This window comes from Periplaneta americana, chromosome 13 (genome assembly GCF_040183065.1).
Source record: "Periplaneta americana isolate PAMFEO1 chromosome 13, P.americana_PAMFEO1_priV1, whole genome shotgun sequence".
Classification (NCBI taxonomy): domain Eukaryota; kingdom Metazoa; phylum Arthropoda; class Insecta; order Blattodea; family Blattidae; genus Periplaneta; species Periplaneta americana.
Genome location: NC_091129.1, coordinates 57056569 through 57082831, shown reverse-complemented (window position 1 = coordinate 57082831; position 26263 = coordinate 57056569). Strand labels below are relative to the sequence as shown.

General features: G+C 35.9%; 1 protein-coding gene across 3 annotated transcripts in view; it reads left to right on the top strand.

Moving 5' to 3' along the window:
- Nucleotides 1-26263, top strand: part of LOC138711974 (venom carboxylesterase-6-like) — a 125609-nt gene that overhangs the window by 77696 nt on the left and 21650 nt on the right. For all 3 annotated transcript variants that reach the window (XM_069843295.1, XM_069843294.1, XM_069843296.1), the window contains exons 3-4: nt 20814-20958; nt 23100-23285. In XM_069843295.1, the coding sequence (XP_069699396.1) occupies nt 20814-20958; nt 23100-23285 (331 nt within the window). The remainder of the gene's footprint in view (nt 1-20813; nt 20959-23099; nt 23286-26263) is intronic.

Here is a 26263-nt window from a genome sequence, read left to right as displayed (position 1 = left end):
ATATTTTTCCATATTTTAGAGTTTAGTACATATTTTCGTTAATTTCCATATATTTTCCATATTTCATATAAAACAGTCCATATTATATTAGGTTTAACAATAAAACAAAACAAAATTCCATTAACTTTTAAAAATACATTTCAACAATAGAGATTTAAACACATGTTCAGTAATCCCTTTAACATCAGAGTTATTTGAAAATTAGCAGTCCTATCAACAATGGGAAAGTAAGTTACAAAACTGTATTAATTTAATTTAAAATTTTTAACAGACTTCAGTTGTGCAGCTCAACAGTTAAATGCCAGTCAGAGTACACATAGGTTCAGTTTTGTAAATCATACTATAAAGACGGTAAATATGCCAAAAGTACGTCATTCAGTCAATTTAAAATCAAAACTAACAAGTTACATTTCAGAATTTAAAGAAGATGGTTTATCAACTGACAATAAAATATTATTTTGTAATTTGTGTCAGTGTGCAGTATCATCTACACAAAAGTTCCTGGTGCAACAACACATTACAACTAGTAAACATCAGGCCAACAAACAACTAAATTCCAAGCAGAGACAATTGTTTTTAACACAACCAACAACATCGAATGTAAGATCTGAGTTTAACATCGACCTGTGCCGTTCTCTCATCTCTGCTGATATTCCTCTCTACAAACTAAAGAATAAGGTCTTCAGGGAATTCCTTGAAAAATATACTCAACATACAATCCCGGATGAGTCAACACTTAGGAAGACGTATGCTCCATCCATCTACGATGAGACAATACAGAAGATAAGAGATGAAATTAAAGATAGTTCAATTTGGGTTTCCATTGATGAGACTCCCGACAAAGAAGGTAGACTTGTTGGTAATGTAGTTATCGGTTTGTTAAGTGAACAATATTCTGAACGAATTCTTTTACATTGTGATGTTCTAGAAAAGTGCAATAACAAAACTATAGTTAAACTGTTCAACGAAGCTATGGGTATCCTGTGGCCAAAGGGTATTATGTACGATAATGTGTTATTCTTTATTAGCGATGCTGTCCCTTATATGGTCAAAGCTGGACAAGCATTATCTGTTGTATATCCTAAATTGACTCATTTTACTTGCGTGGCGCATGCATTTCATCGTGTGGCAGAAGTGGTCAGAGACAATTTCCCTAAAGTAGATTTGTTGATTTCATCAGTGAAAAAAGTATTTCTCAAAGCTCCCAGTAGAGTTAACGTGTTGAAAGAAATGTACCCTGAAATTCCATTGCCACCAAAGCCAATTTTAACTAGATGGGGTACATGGCTAGAAGCAGTTGAATATTATGCCGAACATATAGACTCTATTAACAATGTTCTCCTTGCATTGGACTCTGAAGATGCAGTCTCAATTGATACTGCGAAAACAGTTACCTGTGACATAAGTGTGAAGAATGACTTAGCTCACATTCAGCATACATTTTCATGCATCATAAAAACGCTCAAAAGTCTCCAAAATAGGCACCTTTCACTATCTGAAAGTTTTGAAATTATAAATAGTACTGTGGAACAACTGAATCGTGGTAGAGGTAAAGTTGCAGATGCAGTAAGAGCTAAGGTGGACACTGTACTTTCAAAAAACCCTGGATATGAAGAACTACAAAAGGTTGTTGCTGTGATGAGTGGTGAATCAACAGTGAAGATTAACTTGGACTTATCCCCAGCAGACATTGTGAAATTGAATTATGTACCAGTTACTTCTTGTGACGTCGAACGCTCTTTTAGTCAGTATAAATCTATCCTCAGAGACAATAGAAGAAGATTCACTTTTCAGCACTTGAAAGAAATGTTTGTAACCTATTGTTATGGTAACAGACAATAAAAATTGTGTTTTGTTGAAACTACATTGGAAGATAAGGTACGTCCATTATATTTTTTGTTTAGTTTGATTAAAATGTACCAATATTTAACGTACATAGTCATTTTTTTATAATTTTAAGTCCATATTTAATTCCATATTTTGGTAAAAATCCATATTTAATTCCATATTTTGGTAAAAATAACTACATATATATTTACATATTTCATATATTTTTAGTCCATATAAATCCGTTCCCTGGTTATTACTATTATTTTGGTTCTGACAGGAGCTTTTGCAGTAAAAGCCATTGTAGCGGATATTAGATTTATTGATTTTATACATATTGATTACACAACTTTTAACACTATATCACTTCGGAATATCTATTATATGTATTTCTCGTGTTAAATTCTATCGTACCTGGTTAACATGTTTCGGCCTGTTAGGGCCTTCTTCAGAACTGGCTGTTGCTGATTTTGACACTTTTTGTTTTGTTTCCTGTGGGTGTGTGTTTGTGTAATGTAATGTGGAGTCAAAGAGTGTGTTCTGAAATTGAGTTGTGTGTTGAGAATTTAATTTGGAAGAGTTTTTGTGTGTCTGTATATTTCGTATTGTTCTAATGTGTTTAGTTTCTGGCTTTTTGGTTGGATGTGTAGAATTTTCAGTCTGTGTTGATGTCTCTGTGGGTGTGGTTAGCATTTGTGATGTGTTTTGCATATGTGGAGGTGTTTTGTAATTTTGTTATGGCTGTGACGTGTTCTTTGTAACGTGTTTGAAATGATCTGCCTGTCTGTCCTATGTAGAAGATGTTGCAGGTGTTACATTTGAGTTTGTATACGCCTGTGTGGTTGTATTTGTTTGTTTGTGTTGTTTGTGTGTTGAGATGTTTTTGTAGAGTATTATTTGTTCTGTATGTGATGTTGTAATTTAATTTCTTGAATGAGGTTGCAATCTTGTGTGTGTTTTACGTTGATTTTATTATTTTGTTTAGTCTGTATGTCTGACTGTAAACTGTAAAACTTCATTGTCTGCAAAGAATCACTATGTCATCTGCAAATATTGTATTAAGTCTATAATCTCCCTATTTTGTGATGGTTTTATTAATATTCTTCTGCCATTCTCTGCTGTCGTTATGTACTGTAAATTAAATAACACAAATGGTAGTGGACAATGTTGACGTAGGACTACTCCCTCATTTATTTTTAAAATTATTTATGCTTATATTTTCCTCCTGTTTGTGCTTTTTTTACAACATATATCATAATAAATATTAATTATACTTTAAGATGTCTTGCAAGGCTCAACATAGATAACAATCATATGAGTATATTTGTGCAGAGTTCGTATAGCAATGCAGGAAACCGAGAGTAGGCTACTTATACGTACTCGTAATAACGACTCCATCTTCAATTTCTTTTCGTCACATTAAAGAATGAACTCAGGTCATCTAGACCGAAGGCTGTCGCCATAGACAGATTCTGTTTTTATCAGCTTCCATTTTAATACGTTTTTTTTTAACTTAGGTTGTAATCAGAACCTGTTAAATTGATAGATCATGCGTGGAATAACCTCGTTTTATTTTATTATGGCAATAAGACCATTACTTCTCGTTTACACGGACACCTTGGACTAGAAACATGGACTACTCTCACAAAATATGAGAATCGAGGACACAAACGATATTGGTCGCAGTTCTCTTGTTTCCAGATGCTATAGCAACGAGATCGCAAATCACGCGAAACAGTTCCATATTGATTGAAGATATATAACTCTCTGTTGTTATAGTAACGCGTTTTCTAATTGAGTTCGCTCTATCTAATATTCCATCCTTTTTCTCCGTTGCAGAAACGCAAAGGTCGTTTAATATATTAAATATTCCACTTCAGGCGGTTCATATTCTGCAGAATATACTGAAGGAGATTTCTGTTTTAATGCAGTATCTAAGAACGAACGTAATGTAAAGTCACATTCTACAAAAATGATCGAACTCTGGGTAAAATTCTTGGTGCAGTTATCTTCAAAATAGTTTTATCATTGGGCAGGGCTTTGAACTGAATACTGGATCTGTACACTTAATTCTGGCGTGTCCAGTTTAAAAAAAATCTGTCACTGGAATCACAGATTGTTTCATAACTCAATAGACACCCAGTACAATCACTCTAATTGAACAGTCGATGAGTGCTGTAACATGTACAGAAATCATTAAAATAGCTGGATTATATTTTAGTAAGCCAGTAGAACAATGGAGAAGCGCCGAAACAAAACCCGTTAGGGCCACCTACAATCGTAACAAGAATTTTAAATGGAAGGGCTCTACATCAGGCTAAAAATTTCATTCGCTTCTAACTCAATTATTTCCTATCGAATGTAGTTTGTAGCCCGATGTAGGAGCCTTTCGAGAATCTGAAACCGTTCGAAACTTTGTTACCGATTTTGTTTCAGAGCTCCTAATTTTAGTAAACATGAGAACTGCCTTGGTACCGTAGCTCAGTTTACAGAGCTCTGGCTTACGACGACCGCGCATCCGAGTTAAAATCTTGGCGATGGTGGAGTTTTATTATTTGTATGTAGTTGAAGGTTTTTCTCCAACTTTTCGAATTTTCTCTTGAATTTCTATCAGCACTCATAATTCTCATTTCATTATCACCTAGGTTATCTCCTATGTTTGCGTGACGCAAAATGGACAGATCACCATGTTAAATGTTCCTCGAGGTTTGTTCAAAGATTGGTAGGTGGTAGTGATAGTGGAGACTAGGCGACTCATAGATCTACATCAGAGACACCGATCCCCCTAACATCTTACCTTCCTCTTCACGGGGATATTTTATTTTAGTAGGTTATTGTACGACGCTTTATCAACATCTTAGGTTATTTAGCGTCTGAATTAGATGAAGGTGATAATGCCGGTGAAATGCGTCCGGGGTCCAACTCCAAAAGTTACCCAGCATTTGCTCATATTGCCACGGGGATATGACGGCTCATTTAGATCTATGAGATACGGAAGACCATCACTAGAGGTATGATATACGGTTTTGTTGGCTGACGAGGTCGACTTAAGGCTGGTTCACAATAAACCGGTAACGGAAACGACAACGAGAACGAGAACGGAAATGTTGTTAAAATAAATGTATTTAAATGTGAACATTCACAATTAACTGTTGTAAATACTCACATTTAAATACATTTATTTTAACATTATTTCTGTTCTCGTTCTCGTTGTCGTTTCCTTTTCCAGTTTATTGTGAAGCAGCCTTTAGCTGGGAAGGACAGTCAGTACGCAACAGAGTATTCGAATTCCTTGTAGAGAACGCGAAACTAAACTATTAGAATTCCGTGCGGGGGTAATTTGAGAAGGCAACCGAATTCCTTGTCATTAGAATAAGTAATATTTTTCTTTCCACTTTGCATACATAGGACTGTCAGCAACAAGATTATACACAAAATAAAGTAAATACTGAGGCCTCGAGCCAGGTCTTCAGAACAAATAAAAATGTCTGAAAGATGTACACAGTTATGTTTAATAAAGACTACTAAAGCAGATAACTTATTAATGAAATTTGAGAAACCCCTTGCCACGAAATACAAAGTTTTGAGGAAACACAAAAAACTGTTTAAAAGAAATGCATGAGTTGAGAATTGGAATATTTGAAGTGGAAAATGTTGGTAAAAACACAACAAATGTTTCTGTATGCAAAAGAATATCTTTAAATAGAATAGGCTATGACTCGATATTCATGTTTCAAAACGTTTGACTTACGGAGTTTCTTAAAATCTGGTAAAGATGTAACAAAACAATCTCTTTATTTCATAAAATAATTGAAAATTTGGTTCAAAAATAAAACGAATTTAATTCTCAAAACCAGTACTTAGACACTGACTTCATAACTTTTGCTTCATGTGAACAAATTTTACTCTAACCTGTCACTAAGGACATATATAATAAAGTTATGCATGACATAATCTAATACAATAATATATTATACAAAAACCAACAACATTATTTTAAGATATCCAAAATTCAGACACAAAATAATTACTCTTACTTATATCAGTATTTTGAATAATCAATCTTTATGGCTTAACAAAATGTACAAAAAACAAGTTACATATCACTGTTTTTATATATTTACCTTTAATTACATTTTCAAGCGTTTTCACCCTCCAAAGGGGGCATCAACAGGCATGAAATGTCTAAGTGGGACAATTAACAGTCTTCAAAGACAGTTCTTATCCAAAGTTATACAATATTGTTTTTTTCACTTCGTAAAACACAAGACTTTTGTACACAAATTTGTACAAGCACATATTTCATTCACAAGTGTTTGTAATGTGTACATAATATGTAATTTGTATCTTTTTTAGGTAATTCACGATATTTTTACTCATGTCACGTTGTATAACATTTATTGCTTTTTATATTTATGTGTATAACCACAATATGACAGTCTCTCGCATACAGAACATTCTCACACTAACACAATACACATTTTTGTACATCTCTTTATACATTTGATTTTAGATATTTGGATATTATTTCATGCCTGATGATACCCCTTTGGAGGGTGAAAACGTTTGCAAATGTAATTAAAAGTAAATATATAAAAAACAGTGATATGTAACTTGTTTTTTGTACATTTTGTTGATTATTCAAAATACTGATATAAGTAAGAGTAGTAATTGATTTAGCTGATCATTAAAATCAAAATGAATTGTAAATTACAAAATAATTAATTTACCAAACACAACAGCGCAGGCTATAGTTTTGTTCATTCTGTGTTAGCCTTGTCACTGACTTTGGGCCTTCTCCACGAAACCTAATTTTCAAGCGCACATATCACGACAGAAATACCGTTTGACTTGTGGTATTATTCTACAATATGGTATATCTATCCCTATTAACATCAAAATATTAATGCCATATCGTGTTTTCTAGAACGTTGTTCCTACACTCTCACTGTTTCTGGAGCTGTCTGCAACAAATTGCCTTCACGTACTCACTCGTCTCGTCATCTGGTGCTTACAGCTGTACCGATTGATGACAGACTGTACTGACATTTACTTTTTTGCCGTTGCGCGGCGTCTCGTGGTTTATGATTGTCCTCACAGATATTCGGTGTCCTCATTGAGATTTATGATATTTGTACCCAGACACATGAGGGAAATTCACTCTCTTCAGTAATACATGTTAATTTTCTAAATTATAGTCACAAAATGCACGTTCTTTGCTGTCGTTTGACTGAATTACCATGAGGTCCTTAAAATAGTCTTCAACTTCACTTGCTGGAAGGAAAGAGAAGCAGAAGAACAATTTAAAAAATTCACTGATTACCGAATTACGTTCCTGACAAACATTCACCGAAGAGCCCTTACAGTCCAGTTCAGCAATTATAAACTCAGAGTTAACTGAAGCAACATTCATCGAAAAACACAATAGAGTAGATTGTCATTTTACTGCAGCACTAGCCATATATTTGTCTGTGAAGACTTCAAGTAAGAACGGCAAGGAATTCGGTTGTGTACTTGGTTGTCCCAGGAAGGAATTCGATTGTGCCTTTATCCACTTACCATCAACTGCAAGGAAATCGACTTCGCCCGCACGCAACTCATTCCATCACGGATGTATAAACAGCTTATTTAGGCTGAAGTGCTTAGGAATGCTCCATGCCCCGCCCGAAAATCACCTTTATACCACTATGCCTCTATTAAACGTGAGAAGAATTATTATAATAATATCTTCTTTGGATGAATATTATTAAGCATTAATACTCACATAACATAACAGTACACAGTACATGCAGAAGAAGAAGTGGGTTAAGTTTTTGCGTACTATATTGTATAAATACTACGCCGCTCAATAAGTAATACACATCATTTTTTTCATATTCAAAGTTTATTTTATTACAAATCCAAATATACCACATTATTCACCAATTAATTGGCTACAAATACCTATTTTTCCACATAGTCTCTATTCAAATCTATGGCCCTACGCCACCTAGATATTATGCCATCTCGGTATCATTCAGCTGGTCTTCCTTTTAGCCACGTCCTGACGTTTCCTATGACCAGCTCATCGTCGTCATAGCGCTTCTCATGGATCGCATCCTTCAGGGGACCAAACAAATTAAAGTTAGATAATGCGAGATCCGGACTGTAGGGCGGATGAGGAAGGACAGTCCACTCAACTTCGTGATTTTTTTACGAGTGCGTACGCTTACGTGTGACCTCGCATTTTCATGGAGAAGGAGAATTTGGTTAACATCTTTATGAGGACGAACGTCTCTTCAACTTCTTCAGAGTCTACTTCATTGTTTCACGAGCTGGCAATTTGTCAATCAGAATCACCCCTTCAGAATCCCAAAAGACTGTGGCCATTACCTTGACGGCTGTGGATCCTGATTTGAACTTTTTCTTCTTAGGGGAATATTTCTGTGATGCCACTCCATGGATTGTCTTTTGGTCTCAGGCTCAAAATAATGAATCCATGTCTCATCCCCTGTGACAGTGTTGGATAAGAAATCAGCGTCAACCTCGTGATGTCCAAGCAACTCTGCACAAATGGTCTTCTTTGTTTCTTATTGTCGTCAGTTATGCACTTAGGGACCCACTTGGCACAAACCTTTGAATAGTCTAAGCGGTGGATAGGCCTAATTGTGTGAACACTACCCACAGAGATGTCGACTTGAACAGTAGGCTGGAGTGAAAATATGAAGTTTATGGAATCAAAATGTAATACCAGAGAAAAGTTGTGGGGTGATATCATAAAGAACAACGCAAAATATTTTTTCTCTAGATTAATATTTAGAGATGCCCCAAGAGCATTATATTTTGAAAATTTCACAAGATTTTGAGGTTCGGATTTTTTAGCGAGAGAACATTCTCCAGTGATTTAGACTGAACAGGCTACCAAGTACATTTTAAAGAATACGCATTAAATGAATCTGCATATTTTTGGTCCCTTTTTGTTTCATTTTGAAGTGCCACAAAAACCTCAATTTATAAGAAAATTGGGAATAATTACAAAACTCTTAAGTAATGTATAACATATTGTGAATTTATTTCCACTCAACAATAGGATTTTATTCTTCCAACAATAATTCCTTTCTACGATTCGCCTTAAACGCTCTCGTCAACAATTGGATTTTCACTCAACACAATATTCGTTATAAAACTCCACCGACGACAATGACAATTTACTTGGACTAGTACGAACAACAATGAACTGTTAATCTTAACTAATATTTACAAAGCACTATTTACAAATCAGAACTATCAGTTCTCAGTTCACAGTTCTTCTAGCTCAGTCACTCGAGTTCACAGTATCTCGAACCACAGACCTTCAGAGACAGTTCACTGTACTCGAACTCAGGTCCCTCCAACTGCGGTCCACTGCACTCGAACTCAGGCCTTCGGATGCTGATACAGTTGCGGACGCACACTCGAGTCGAACTCCGGTACACAAGACTGGCTTGCTTGCTCTGGCTTTCTCACTGACTGGCTGACTAATCAACTGAAAAACTACTCGAGTTCGCTGGCGTTTCTTCTTTTATAGCGAAATCATAGTTGCGAGAAATTTCTACAGCTGTGCAGAGAATTATCTGGATATCTCCGCTTCGGCGGACTTCTCGAAGAGTCGGGAAGGTCAGTTCCCCCTTCCCTCCGTAAGCAGCTGCGCGCGCGATCTCCCCTCGTCGCGTGGGCCCTTTCCCCTCTCTCCGCCGCGCCATCCATCAGTACTCCGTGAAGCCCGCGCGATCTGCTCTCTTGCGGGACGCTGGTCGTGAGTTCGAATCTCACGTCGCTGTCACAATATGTAATATAATACAATATATGTAATATAATACAATTAATGGAAATTCATTCTTCTTATGTTGCAAGGTATTTAAATCAGAATATCTTTAATGAATACAAGAAATCCGACCTTCTACCTTGTATTCGCAATGCCAGAGGGGCTGAACCCATCAAAACTACCTATCATGACGTAATGAAATATTATCTATGATCAGAAATGAATTAAAATCTGACTTCAAATAAAAAAAATCTACTGTTTGAGAAATTTTAGAAAGAGTTGATATCAAAACTAAGAAAATCTAGGTAAAGGCATAAATTCCGAAAATCAGTCATACAAGAATATTAAACTGATTCGTGTTTACCATGATCAATACACAAACTTAATGAAGCCTTGTAAGAAACGACATAGTGACGACAACTAAAATGACAACATTGCAAAATTCAAAGAAGAAGCAAACAAACTATTCGATATATATATAGGTGCAAATGCAAAAAAAGTAATACTGTAGGCCTAATTGTGATAAAGACCGCCGTGTTCCAAAACAAGAAAAAATGTTTTACTAGAGCAAATAACAGAAAGAAGGATGATAATTGGACCTGTTTATATAGTTGCCACTCAGAAAGAAATGAAAAAGAAGACAAGAATAAATTCTAACTAAAAAAATAAATGGGCTGAAATGGATTTTTTTTTTTTCATATTTTATGTAAAATACTACATATTTTGTCCCTTTGGATCCCCTCGAAAATACTGTATACTGCAACCCCAATTTAGAGACTTCCAAATAAAGTTTCAATATGTGATCTTACAGTAATTCATTAGCTATGTAATGAAAAATAAAATAATAGAGCAAATATACAAAGAGGCAAAAAGAATTAATTTTAATAAACTTCAAAGCCCTTGGGGCACCTCAGAAATTAAATATAGAAACTCTATATTTTTCACATTCCTAAGTTAAATGAAAATACAGATTTTTGCAACTATTACATTTAGAAAACAGATAAAAAATAATTTCATGTATAGATTCACTCCACCCTTTTGAACAGTAAGTTGTTTGGATGTTACTCGCCTGTCATCTCGAATAAGCCTATCGGTGCGTTCAACTGTCTCCAGTGTTACAACAGCATGTGGTCATCTCGAGCGTGGAAGATCTGAGTGTCTCGCTTTACCTCGTTCTGTCGCTGACACTCTGCTAACCCAACGACTGACAGTACTCCTATCCACTGCTTGATCTCCATAGACATGTTGTAAGCGTCTGTGAATGTTTGAAATGGTTTTCTGCTTCGTAAAGAGAAATTCAATCACAGCTCTCTGCTTTTTACGTGTTTCACGTGCAGTCGCCATTTTAAAACTAAACTACAACACAGCCATCTAACGGAAAACGGCGAAACTATAATATGACGAAATATAGAACGCTTTAAAGATGATATATATAAAATTTCATTGTTTTCCAGTGAAAGGCAGCCGAGAAAAAAATGATGTGCATTACTTATTGAATCGTCCACTTATACTACTAGGTTCAAAAAGTTCCCGGAATTTGCTAGTATCATAGAAACAACGTACCTTAAACACTATTCTATAGCATTCCCTTCAAAATAGTTGCCTTCCGCAACAACACACTTTTGCCAACGCGTGTAGAGTTCCTGGAAGCAGGCCAGGAAGCCATTTTGTGAAACCCGTCTTAGTGCTCTCGTCGCGTTTGCGATAACCTCTTCAGCATTGAATCTCCGTCCTTTCAGATGACTTTTCAGACGGGGAAACAGAAAGTAATCAGGTGGTGAGAGATCAGGAGAGTATGGTGGATGATCCAAAGCAGTTATGTTGTGCCTGGCAAGAAAATTCTTTACAATAATTGCGCGATGAGCAGGTGCATTGTCACGCATAAGGAACCAATTGATTTCTACCCACTTTTCTGGACGTTTCCTTCTCACTGCGTCCCGGAGGCGACGGAGGATTTCTACGTACAATTCTTTCGTTACAGTACGACCTTCTGGAATGAACTCATGGTAGATGAGACCCTGAGAGTCGAAGAAAACTTCCAACATAACTTTGCCTTTGGAAGTGTCCCTAGGAAATTTTTGCATCCGAGGAGATGTTTTCGATTTCCACTCAGATGACTGTCGTTTAGGGACTGGGTCGTACAAGTAGCACCAAGTTTCATTACCAGCAATAATTTGTTTAAGAAATCACCATCTTCATCAGCCATACTGATCATGTCCCCAGCAAGAGTCATTCTTGTTTCTTTCTGTTCTGCCGACATTTTCGAACTAACTTCTGAGACACGTAATGCATGTTGAGATGCTTGTGAAGAACATTGTGTACACTTCCGACTGATATTCCGACCTCTGCTGCTATCTCTTTTATGGTTTTACGTCGGTCGTCCCTCACAACATTACGCACATGCTGAGCGATTGCTTCATTTGTTGTAGTTGTTGGTCGGCCGCTGCGTTCGTATCGCGGCCACCAGAAAAGCGTTTATGCCAGGCATACACTTGAGTTTTTTTCTTTGCTGCTTCGCCATATGCTTCTTCCAACAATCTTAATGTCTCTGCAGGAGTTTTGTGTAACAAAACACAGAACTTTATGTTTGTACGTTGCTCTGTGGACATAATTACAAAAAGCGACGAACAAACAAAATACTATGATAAACAATTGCCTACAACTCAAAACCAACAATCGTCATTATCAACAAACTTTAAGGAAATGACATCATGAATGTTACCAACAAAACAAATGTATAATATCCCTTGTTATATATTAATACGAAAAATGGTAGTAAAATTCCGGGAACTTTTTGAACCTAGTAGTATTTTACAAATTTCTGTGCACGTAATATGAAAGAAGTGAAAATAAGAACTGTTAAAAATAACCAACACACATTAAAATCTAGCTGGAATAGCACAGGACAAATTGGAGCGGCACATTTGCACTGTCTGGATGCTCTCATTTAAACGAACATGTTGGTGTAGCCCGGTCATCCCGCCAGACCACAGCACGATGTGGTAGCTTCCGGGTGTGTGTGGACGCCATGAATTCAAACAATATTCTGCTTTCGTCCCTTTAAACTGGAACCGCGAAAATTCAATATATGACTCTACGTATAGCCCCTTTCCAATATATAAGTCTACTATTTTTGGCATTATTAATGTACAGTACAGATATCTGATCTGATGCCGCCATCCTCAAACTAACATGCATCCTTATACACTGCACATTTTTCATACAGTCACTTACAGAGCGTTAACCACTGACTCCGATCATTCAAGTCTAACCACCTAACAAACGATTTTATTTTAAAATACTCATAGATAATTTGTTCATATTTAACCCTGAAAGAAAACCATCTAGCATCTCGATCCCGACTGTCGCTGTTATTGGAATTATTACTCAACTTTTTCCTGCTGGGTCTTCCCCAGAGATCGGTTTCCATGCTGAGGAAGGGTTTACCAGTTCATAATCGCTGAGAAAGGTGGGTATTCTAGAGCAGTGGTATTCTATCTATGGTACGCGAGGTAAGTATCTCACTGATCCACTGGACTGTGTACCTATGTAAAAATGCTGGCATATTTTATATTGTGGTAATTATTTCAGTTTACATATTGTAACTTTTAATTCAAACAATAATGTAACTTTTATTTCAGAACAATAATCAATCACTTTCTATAATTGAATTTAAACACTCCCGTCAACAATGGGATTTCTACTCCACACAGCAACACAGTATTCGTTATTGCACTCCACAGATGATAATGACAATTCACTTGGATTATTGAGAACAACAATGTACTGCTAGTCTCAACTAATGTTCACAAAGCACTATTTACGAAACAAAATTATTAGTTCACAGTTCGTTTGCCTTGGCTAGTTCTTCTTGCTCAGTCACTCAAGTTCACAGTATATCGAACCCAAGACTTGCAGAGACAGTCCACTGAACTTCGAACCACAGACTCCGGATACGCCGCACTCGCCTGGACGCTCGCACAGTTGCGGACACACACTCAAGTCGAACTCCGGTCTCGAAGCCGGCTTCACTGCTACACAAGACTGACTGGCTTGCTGACCAAAACCTGAACTCTCTTCTCCTCGCGTCCTGTATTTATTACTAAACCATAGTTTCCAGAAAGTACGATTCTGGAAGTTTCCGTTTCTGGTGTCTTCCACCTGTTATTCGCGGCTTCTGTTTCCGCACGCCTGTTCGGGAGGTTTCGTTCCCCCCCCCCCCCTATTGCTATATTGGTTATAGAGTTGTCATGAATTATGTAGAAATGATGGAATTATGTGGGAAAATAAAGCCTATTGTTACACAATCTTCGTCGACAAGGAATTCCACTCGGGCTCGCCAGAATTTGAACTCGGATTTCCAATAAGAAAATCTGACGCTGTAGTCATTCACCTAATGGTGTTTTATGTTATAGACAGGATATTTCTGTCACCTCGAATCAAGTTACGATCGGAGTTTTCATTCAATCACGATAAAATATTCTTTGCGAATCAACAAACGGGGCTTTTATATGAAGAAAGTCTATTACCAGAGAATAATATCTTCACTTTCTCACCCAGTGGAAACCGAATTTTGTATTTCTTTGCCTAAAAATTCTTAACTCTCGGCTATAATTCAACCCACGTGCCATAGCTCTAGAAGCATGTAGGGTAGCTACCTTATCAACGAGACCTACTAGCCCACAACAAATTTATTTCCGAATCATCTAGCATTCTAATTCATTGCAATGCCGCAAATCTGTTGATAATTTTATTAACACTAGTCACTCGTATGAACAAGAACAACATTTAAAATCAAATGATATAAAGAATGAGTCGTCGTAAATCAGTGATTTTGCCAACAGAGGTACCAAGGCGACGTCAAATATATTATAGAGTAAATCCAGACATATAGTTTAAATATCTACTTGCAGAAATCTTTAATACGGCCAATTTTAACATGGGCTTTCAAAAGTAAATGGGCAAAAATTAACGTTTTTAAAGGAAGGCACTAAGAATCATTTTTGGAGCAATAAGGGGATCTGTTACTGCGGAGTGAAGAACATTAAAACACTGAGAAATTGATAACAAATTTAAATAACGTGATATTGGGGGAAAAATTAATACCTAATGCTTTAAATGGTCTGAAATACGTTTTACAACATCTACAGAGAGAATATTAAATAGGTTTGTGGAAGAAATTCCAGCTCGAGAAAGAATATTGAACCGTCTAATATTACGATTTGTTCAAAATAGGTGACCTCAAAATGTTTGAAGTGCTTAATGGAAAGGAAAAATAGTAATAGTAGTAGTGGTAGTAGCAGTAGTAATAGCAGTGTTTTAACAAAGCTTTCATCTACGGAGGACCACAGTCGTAGCTCGGACGGTAGCGCGTTTTTCTACTCATCCGAGGCTGCTCTCGAATTTGAATTTGATTGTCGCTTGGGTTCATTATATGATTAGGTTTCTTTGAAGGTGTCTCAAACCGTAAGGCGAATGCCAGATAATCCCATGATAAATCTTCGTTCTCATTTCGCCAAAGAACTTCTCCATCACCAATTCCATCGACGTTGTAGCCGCATTGCTGTTATTTCCGACGTGGCTCCTCTTTGTTTACATCTTTAGTTGGCCGTGTTGTTGCACATTCTATAACTAGTATGCCGATAGTATATTAATTAACAGTTGTGTATTAAATGTGGCAACAGCGGAAGTGCATAACGTCATCAGCAGCCAATGGCAAGACGCGCACGTTTGAATGTAGCCGAACTGCAGCGTGATTGGTTGCCGGACATAACAGCGACGCGGCTATAGATAACTTCCCATTGATACAGCTTCGTTGAATAACCGATTTAAAAAAGTACACGGGTTTTTAACATCATATTGAGTGAGAAACGATCGACAAATTTTGCCTGGAGTCCTCTATTGGGAACAGAGTCAATTTATTTGCTTTAAATTTACGACACGGGATCGACAGCTTTACTTCCCTCCCAAAGAAAGTCACGCTACGGATGTAACTGGAAGAGTTAGGCCTACTACTTACATAGGCAGGACTCGTGCAATTAAGTGTACGGGAAAAGTTTAGAAAGGCTCAATAATAATAATAATAATAATAATAATAATAATAATAATAATAATAATAATAATAATATATTGGTCACAAATATAAATAAATTATGATATACACATGATGAGGTATTAACCTCATACTCTGGGCATAGCTTGCAAAGATTATTATATCAGTTTTTTCCAAAGCTTCAAAATATGGATTGGAATACGTAAATTTTATCTCAACGCATTAATAAGAACAAGTTATGAGTTTTCAATACTTGTGAATAAAAGAATGAGACAGTTCTGGGATATTGCAGGGAGAAATATCACAGATGCTAAAGCACATATAGTAGGTAGGTATTCTTTATTAAATGGAGCTTACTCGATGTTTATCACTTTATCTCAAACTTCTTTCTCTATGAGCAACTCACCAAACTTGTTGATTAGGCTACTTAGATGCCGTCAGATTTCCCGTGATGTGTAATGAAAGGTGTACCTAAATTACATTGAAATGATTATGATTGATGGAGAATTGTTAAAATGTCGACAGAAGAAACGAAAGTACCCCTTGAAGATCTGGTCTATACACCTTTGGTATCATAGATTCCATTTGGGCTCTCTAAGAATTTAACTCGGGTCTTCGACATGGAGAACTACACGCTAGCCGTGTGAAGAGTCTGCCTCAAAAACATTATTTTGATATTTAATTTAACGTAATTTACACTATGCAAACAAAATAAGTATTTGTATCAAGACCCAAAAGTTATAATTTAAAAATGCGTAATTAGGTCCATTCTCATAAACGCATTAGGAATAAAACCTGCGGACAAAAGCTGAAAGTAGTTTAGATACCATAGCAGTGAGAGCATTGAGGAAAATAATGGATGTGGCTAAAAGAAAAGAATAGAATGGATATATTTCACTGAGAGAAAAGGATTGTGAAAACAGCAAGAAGTAGTTCTCCAACAAGAAAAAGAAGGTATGAGGGGCCATAATCAAAATGGAGCGACTGTGCTTTGATCAGAATAGGCCGACACCATTATCATCATCATTATAAAAGTGTATAAGAAAAGAAAAAACAATATTTAAAACTGTATTACATTCACAATCATTAATCCATGATTCCATCGACGCAGAACAACATTTATAGTTTAATACGTCGTTGATAAATAAATAAATAAAAATGTTTGGCAAAAGCGGTCAGAGAGAGGTCCTCTAGCATTGAAGATTGAGGTGCTTTCCCCTCTCCCATACACATTAATGATATGGATACGGAAAAGTTTACAATAATGTAGCATATTTAACGAGAAGCCGAGAGGGTAAACTCACCTCTGCTCTCTTCCTCGTTAGTTAAAAAGTGAGGGTGCTTCCGTCACTCACTCACTAGCCACAGATTAGCTTCAGTGCTTGACGGGCTCTTGCACAGAGGATCCGGGTGGAAGGTGACGAAGATTAACTGCTCTGTTCGGACAGGAAGGAGCTGCACTTGTCAGCTCTGCGATAAGCTGGCGCCCAGAAATATGGAAAGTTGTTGCTAAGCAACGCAAACAAATGAAAGCCTCCTTCCCCTGTTCGATCAGCGATCAGCTGCTTCTGCTGTATACGTATTCAATCAGGTCATAATTTCTGACCGCTGACCAAGAGGGATAAAAGAGCCCGCCCTCAAACCCACTAATTCTTTTAATTAATGGTTGAAGTAGACGCCTTACAAGGGTCGTTTAGAGTTCCCCCATGGCATGGTGCCAGTAAAAGAACTCTTCCTCCTGATAATATATGTAATGCTTTTGGTAAATTTATTAGACACCCTGGAGAATGCAATTGCCTAACTGGTGTGTAATTGCGTAATTTTGTTAGTCCTGTGCTGTGCCCCATATGGTAGCATATCCTGCTACAAATACAGCAGACACAAAAATTGCAGATGTGTTGTTTTCTTTTCAAATATTCTATGTGTGTGACCTTGTTTCTTGTGTTTGGTTATTGTCGATGATCACCACATGACGAGGGAATCTCGCTATTTTGAATGTCTAATGCTGGTTCAAAAGTTACACAAATATGAGAATAGAACTGACCAAAGAATGCAATCCTTAAAGTATGCAGTGTACTGTATGCTTCTATGCATGTATGTATGTATGTATGTACGAATGATATGTATGCATATATATCTGTAAGAAAATGTATGTTAAAACACCCTAACATGGTAGGAGAGATAATGCATCGGAATTATTCTTGAAAGAATCGCCTCACAAACGAAAACAACTTGACAACACTGTTATGATCATAATAATTAATACTAATAATCTTCCTTCTCAACAATATTTACAATATTCGGTTTTATGAATGACAATATAATATACATTTCGGTTGAAATGAAGCAGAAAAATAATAAATGACACTAAAACAGTAAACTGTGAATGACAACTGAAATTCAAAGTTGAAACTTGCGGATCCCGATTTCCTGTCTTATATTAAATTAAAACATAAAAACATTTGTACTGCAGAGTTTAAAATGATACATTAATATTGATGATTTGTTATGATATAATTTATCTACCATGTTTATGAGTGAATACACGCAGATACTACATTTTATCTTCCCCCGCTCGCATATGTGCAGCTGCTTTGTGCACTGCCGCGTCCGCTCTACATCCGCGAGCGGGGGAAGATAAAATGTATGCACTATACAATCACGTAGAAGGCAGGAAGGAGGCTTTCTCTTCGTCATAGTTTATTGAAAGGTACTTTGGCCCACAAAAATCTGCTATCAAACGGACATCTGTGGGTTTTCTCCAAATGTGAAACTTCATGCTGAAAAGTCACTTTCTGTGTCTAAGTACTAAATGTTTTGGAGCTGTTCTTTTTTTCCTCTCTTCACAGGATACTGTTTACACTTTGCTGAAGTATCTAAATTAGGGACGGGTATGTGAAAAGTCACTATATCTCACAGAAAGGACAGTAGTTGGATATGCGTCTTATTGATTAATTAGCTTTTCCGATCTTTTGTCCACGTGTTAGTAACATGTATGGTGATTGATTTGACTTCTCATTATACCACATTATTAAAAACATATTATATACTTTCGCTATTTATACAATTTATCTCGTATATTTTTCTAGTAACATTCAGCAAAATCATTCTGTTTCTAGTGGCTTCTACACTCTTATTTTTCGTTTATAGTTAAGCTCGCCTTATTAAAATCCGCTTTGTAATATATTTTATGCTCGACCATGCCGAAATGTAGTAATTATACACCTGGTAGCATGTCATTAAAGTACACCTACTCATTAAAGTTCAGGTGTTCAGCCAATGACAAGTCAGCTTTGTACCGTTATATCGATTATTCTCGGATATGCAATCGAAAGACAATTAGCGAAAAGTCACGGAGGCTGGAAATCCAATACTGTCGCAGAAGGTTATATTCTGTTACTATAATAATTAGCGTTAATTGTAAATAATATTCAAATAAATTCAATTTGTCATCTCGTTTTCCAATTCTAAATCAATTTCCAGGTTATATCAGAGTAATCTTCATCTTATTCTCTGCCAAGGTCAATGACATTCGGCCTCGGAAAAAATCAATACTTTCGCGTCTGCGCACATCTCACAATTCAGGTCAGTTCGCACATAACCATAAGAAGACCTAATTTTAAATAATTTCAAGTTATAAATATGGTCGAGCATAAAAAGTCGTATGAAACTTGCCTATAATGGTAATTAAGACGCTCGCATGAAAATTATGAAACTCGCTTGCGTTCGTTTCATAAACAATCATGCTTGCGTCTTAATTACTACCATTATAGGCTCGTTGCATAATATACTATTAGACTTCAGTGTATAATAATACGTCTTTTTTCAACGTATAAACGTTCAGAATAGAAGAATACTTTTTTTTATATATTTGTGGAAACACAACCTTAAAGTTTCGTACACAGTCGCAAGAACACAATTATGTTGTCCTATGCAACAATATTTAAATTAATTAGGCTTGCAAAATTGCCATTCTTATTTTTTTTTTTCGAAAAAGTGTTTTTTGAAAAGTTCAACATTATCTTGTCTTTCTTCAGACGAATATTGGACTTCCAAAGTTGATGTTTGACAGTATTTTTGCCCACTGTATTAGCATCTTTTCTTCTGTGACATTACAGACCAAAAACGGACCTAAACTCAAGTCCATATTTGGATTTTCTCAAAATCTGCCACATTTTTTAAATTTTCAGAAGTGGGATTCCAATATTTAACATTATATCTATCCCCATAGAAGTAATAAAATTATGCTTGCATTGGTCAGTGTTTCAAAAGAATATTTAACGCCTTTTAAGCAACAGTAAGACTAACCCGCCAGTACATCATGTTGGAGTTGTTGCCGCATGAGAAAGGCGCTCACCACACAAAATGATACTCCTACTCTTAAATTATTTATAAAACGTTAGTCATTCACTATTATTTCTGGCGATCTGGGGAAACAAATTGTCACACGATAATTTGAGGTTGATATGTACTCCATAATGTGTCATGTGCTGGACAAGACTGATCAGTGTAGCAGATGCACACAAAAAGTAGCACGTGTATAAATAATGCGTAAACGCTATTGACTCAGCTGTCTATCAATAGCCTACACATGAAACAGTTTCATATTTAAACCCATTATTTATTGTCAAGCAGACTTGTGTTCTCTTATAAAAACTGTGCTAAAAATATGATTTGTTACGGAGTCTTCATTTCTTAATTCCTCTGTCCTCCGTCGTCACCTCTTAATAAGAAAGATGTATTTTTCCTGTTTGTGATTATGTATTCAGTCTCTTTCTTTTTTTATTATATATATTTTTATTGTTGTTATTTTAAAGTTAATACTGATTGTGTATATGTATTCAATCTCTCTTTTTTACTTAATTATGTTTATTATTATTTTTAAGTTAATATTTATATACCGGTATGTATTTTTCTGTGTGTGATTTGATCCTGGTTGAGTGGAAGAGAAGGCCTGATGGCCTTAATTCTGCCAGGGAAAATAATACTATTATTAAAACTATTATTATATCAGACAGTTGCTCCTCGCCTGAAGTCGATAATCTTATAGGAATATGCACTGTCTATTGTAATCCAATGTGTACTATGTCTACATCTTCACTTTCGTGAGTAATGGAAAAGATAAGAAGTGAGTCCAAATCCTTGTACTAGGTGGCAACTAATGCAGGGATGGACGTGATGGTGTGGTTTCACGGAGGCGGTTTCGTGTCAGGGGCGGGATCCTTCTATGGCCCAGAGCACCTTCTGGACGAGGACATCGTGCTTGTCACCGTCAACTACCGCCTTGGTCCGATCGGTAAGCAGTTCCCTTTTTAAGGAAGAATTCCAGAATTGTTTTGCCTGTTTTAAAGAGTTCAGTTCATTTCAGATTTACCTGAAATTCTGTTATTTAATTTTAGAATCAAAAGTATGCAATTAATTCTCATACTGCTGAGCCGCTAGTCATTATCAGTGGACTGGGATCGTCATAATTTATACTTCTTATTGAATTCAAAGTTCACGATTCAAAATCAGCAGTGAACAATAATTTTAAGACACTACAAATTAAGGGCTTGGGATCAGATAGTCCTATGCCACATTTAGGCAAAAATTGAGATTTTACCATCTATAAAGTCCTATGCCTTCTAGTTTCTGTGTGTGGGAATAGTGTTACCTTTTCACAACAGATTGCATAGCAATACGGTTTTGTTTGTTTTAGATTCCTGTGCTAGATTGATACTTTTTGATTTATATAATCCTCTACCACTTGGATTTAAGATGGCGGGAAATGAGCGATGTAGAAAGTTGCGACCGTATAAAAAAGTTATTTGTGTGTGAGAATGATGAAGAATCTACTGCTATAGCTACAGAGAGTTCAGATGAACTCGTACCAAATGAATTGGAGGACAATACAACAAATAATAATCCGTATGTAAGATAATGATAATAATTAGTTATTGTGGTATAGGATTGTTTTGATGCTGACTTTGTAGCTCATATGTAAGAGAGCATACTAAAGCAATTAATTTATTATTCATGTGTTACTTGTTGTTTGTTCATGTAACTGTCCAGGGCAAAACAAGAACTGAAATATAACTGCATTGTGGATTCACCTCGTTCGTTGAGAGTATTGAGCAACATTTTCAAGTATATAGCAGGTCACACACTGTGTACAAACTAGTTAAGTTGATAAGAAAGACAACTACGAGTAAATATGATGATGGGACTGATCTTCTGTTTTCGACTATTTACACATTTAGGTTCACGCAGAGAAATCCAGATACTATGTTTGTAAAGTACGCCTGCAATGATGATTTCCTAGCAGTTTCATTACAGAAACGTGCTCGACCATATGAACAAATTCCATTAGGATTAAAATACTCAGAACGACTCCGACTTAATCCTTTGAAATTCGAAGTTAATCAAGATCTATTCCCCTATATTCCTGCAGTGAATCACACGACCAGGTGACAGGTCTGAAGATACCACTGTGAACTAACATAATATTGAGTAGTTATTGTAGTTGACGCAAACTATGTTGCCTTCAGATATTTTCGTTTGCGCTTGATTAATCGTATGTGCATCCATGCAAAATAATTCAGAGGAAGTTGAGGAGTTATATGTTTCCATGCAAATAATTGTGGGTAAGTAGTTGCATAAATTCAAAATAAAAATGAATAAAAAATCATAAGCCATTTAATGTAAAATATACATAAAACTCTAATTCAGCAAGAAAGTCCTATGCCACATGTGAATTAGGGGAGAATCGGGTAGTATCGGACATCGGGTAATATCGAACAGTGAGTTTCTTTCATCTACTACACGATGATAGTACCTGATTGACATGATTACGTTTCTGTAATGTCGCATAGAGAAACGTAACCATGTCATTCAGGTACTACCATATGGTGGTAGATGAAAGAAACGTACTGTCCGATATTACCCGATGTCCGATACTACCCGACTCTCCCCTACATTTCTTTGGAAATCTATTAATATTTCACAACGATGGTTGCACGTACGTACATTAATAGTCAATAAAATTTAAAACACTCCTACGAACACAATGAAAAATGTAAGAATGCCAATGATGTGATTTTATGATTTATAGATTTTTTTAAACATATTTTGTCTTATATCTCAATTTCAGTCTGACGTGGCATAGGACTATCTGAGCCCAAGCTCTTCATATATTCTTAGTATAGCTTTCTTTGAAAGGGGAGTGGAACCAGAGATTTCATGTCGTATATCTACGGCTACTATAATGAACAATAATTAGGTAAATATGATCAACTAGCTATTTCGCTCCTCACCGTTTTTCTCTTTTATAGACAGATGTTTCTTCAGGTCTTGAGGCCGTAGATATATAGTGGTAATAATTCAACCTAGTATTTTAGCTCCTAACGTTATGGTACCGTGGCTCCTGTTGCTGTGTTAATAGGTTGCAATGTTATACAGGTTTCCTCAGCACCGGAGATGCTGTTGCGCCTGGGAACTTTGGGCTGAAGGACCAGGTGGCAGCACTTCGCTGGGTGCATGAGAATATCCGAGTGTTTGGAGGGAATCCTGACAGTGTAACTCTGTTTGGAGAGAGTGCTGGTGGCAGTAGCGTTCACTACCACATGCTTTCACCCCTGAGCAAAGGTGAGTGAAAATACTGTACAGTGTAAACGATATAAACTGCCACAATTATATAAACACAGTGAAACCTGTTCAAGACGGAAGTGACATGGTCCTAATTTTTTTTCCGTTGTGGACAGGTTTCCGTATTGTTCAGGTGTGACATTAAAATGGAATATTTTGTCATTCATATAGGCTACATGAAAAACAAAATGGCATGCCGCAAACTGCAAGAAGTACAAAATATTCAATTTAACACTCATCACATTAAATCAGCTTTCTGTCGCTCATTACGTTGGTGAATCATCTTGATTAAAATATCATTTTCTATATAAATATTATCGTAACTCACTCATTAGTCATTAAACATTACTAAAGTTTACTAATCTCATTCTATTTAATATCTAACACTATACTCTAATACTGTACTGCATATCACTGCACATTATTAATTAATTGGACTAGGAACCATCTATTAGAAGCCTTGAATTCTGGTTTATTTCATTTCTTTCCCAGTTCAATAGCTTGCTTTGCAGAATAGATCCAGAAATTGGCTTGTTCTTTGAAAGGTCATGAAGAACCCACTCCCACAACAGTTAATTTATTTTCACATAAAATGTTGCTTTCTGGTTCCTTTTGTGTCACCAATATTGGCCGCACGCCACTCACTCATTATGATCTTTATTTTTTAAAGTGTCACACCTGAGTTTTCCACAACTGTACTTCTATATTATTTCACATAGACTTTGTTTTTAATTTTCCTTTATCTCGATAACTTTTACTTCATCACTTAATGTTAATGCCACATTTTATGCAACTTTTTTTTTACCTGGAAATCACTACGCTTTCGCTCTGTTTAGGTACGACAGTATACAGTGTGAAGCATTGAAAATCTTTGAAGGGACTCGTCTGCCTAGTCAACAGGGTAATAAAATTTATGACCGACAGGCCAACACAATCCTCTAGAATTTTGCAAAGAAAACTTGTTTTTATCTTAGTGACCTACATATTTCGTATATTCCTTGAAATTACACGCTGTTTCAAATATAGTTACAAAATATAGTGTGTCCAAAATATTGTTTCCGTTTTGAACAGTAGCAGACAGTTTCCGTTTCCGCGTTGGACAGTTTCTGTTTTATTCAGGAAAAATTACACATAATACATAAAAATTTCGCCGAAAGCAATAAATTGTTCCGAAATAGACAGGATTCCGGATTATTCAGGTTCCGATTTGAACAGGTTTCACTATATATATATATATATATATATATATATAGAGAGAGAGAGAGAGAGAGAGAGAGACAGACAGACAGTACATATCGGATTACTGAACAAAATGTCTAGTAAAATGTAATTATTTTTTATAATTTTATTTTTAATTTGTAAAATACCATGTTTTTAAGATTGAGAGTAGTCTAATTATGTGTTTACATTTCCGACTATACGTGAATCCATTACCAATGGTATTGCGCCCAATACATACCAATACACAACAGAGCAACAAACGGCTCTTCAGCTTACAGTCTTAGAAAAAAGTTTTGTCGCAGACACTTTGTAAGTCCCAGAAAGGAAGCAGTGCGAATGATCAGAGGACGAGCTATCTGGTTCACAAGATAACGACTAGTTGAGGTAATAAAATTAGTTTTTTTTTCGTTGTATGTCTGATCATGCGCACTGAGACTTATAAAGTATCCGTGTGACAAAACTTTTTCCTAAGACTGTACGTATCAGGCAAAGTAAATAATGACTGTCTATTCTCTTTTTCAAAGAAGTTAGACTGACTATTACACTCTTACTACGTCATACTACTTTTGACCAATAAAACGGTACGAAAGGACGTATTTCAACCAATCATGGCTGCTTATCGCACAATTTTATCGCGTCCCTAGCATTTGTTTAATTTTATCGCGTCCCTAGCATTTGTTTCTTTGTTTGCCAACATTTGAAACTGCGCTGGTCTGGACGTCAATATATAATTACAAACCACTCCAGTCGATGCACAGCAGTTTCAAATATGACTCGCATTGGCATTCAAGAACAAGAATTAATAAAAATCACTGATCATACCCAATGCATCTTCTGAAATCCGATTTACAAATAAATGAAGAGCACCATTCGGAAATCCTGAATAAGTTGAATACACCATGTAGGCCTAAATCAACGAGTTCCACTTCTATTACGCACACGTCCAACATAACATCAATTGAACCACCAACCACATTCAAATTTGAAAATTGTACATTCAATAATTATTCCTTTTAAAATTATTCATTCGGAAATCCTGAATAAGTTGAATACACCATGTAGGCCTAAATCAACGAGTTCCACTTCTATTACGCACACGTCCAATATAACACCAATTGAATCACCAACCACATTCAAATTTGAAAATTGTACATTCAATAATTATTCCTTTTAAAATTATTAATGTTTATTTTTTATGTCATCGTCGTTAATTAAAACTTTTCTAACACTTGTGTACAGTATATTAGTTAGGTTATGTTATAGCTTCTGCTATATGATATTATGGATAGTCACGTATCAGAGATTGTTTAATATTAAGATTTATTGAAAATCATCTGTCAAGTGACGTTGATTACTGGGATTCGGATAATTGAAGTGGAATTCAACTGTTTTAATAATAAAAATGAAACTGAATCAACAAAGCCTTCTTGACTAGTAACATTGCCATCGTGTATGTATAGATCGAGAACTTCTCGACGAGAAGGCATTGCTCACTACTGCCATCTAGCATGCATCTGCGTAATATTTGTAATGTTGAGATGGTACAATAATACATTTGTATTTTCGTAAGTCAATTAATATTTTATTGTATTGGAGTACTTCGTTACTTCTAATCTTTATATACATTCTTCTAATCGTGTAATAGTCAATTAAATCCCACTCGAGTTTTGATTTTCTCTAGATAAATCAAAACGTCTAGTGAGATTACTGTTGATAAACATATTTTTTTCTGGGAAAATCTTGATAGTTATAGAAAA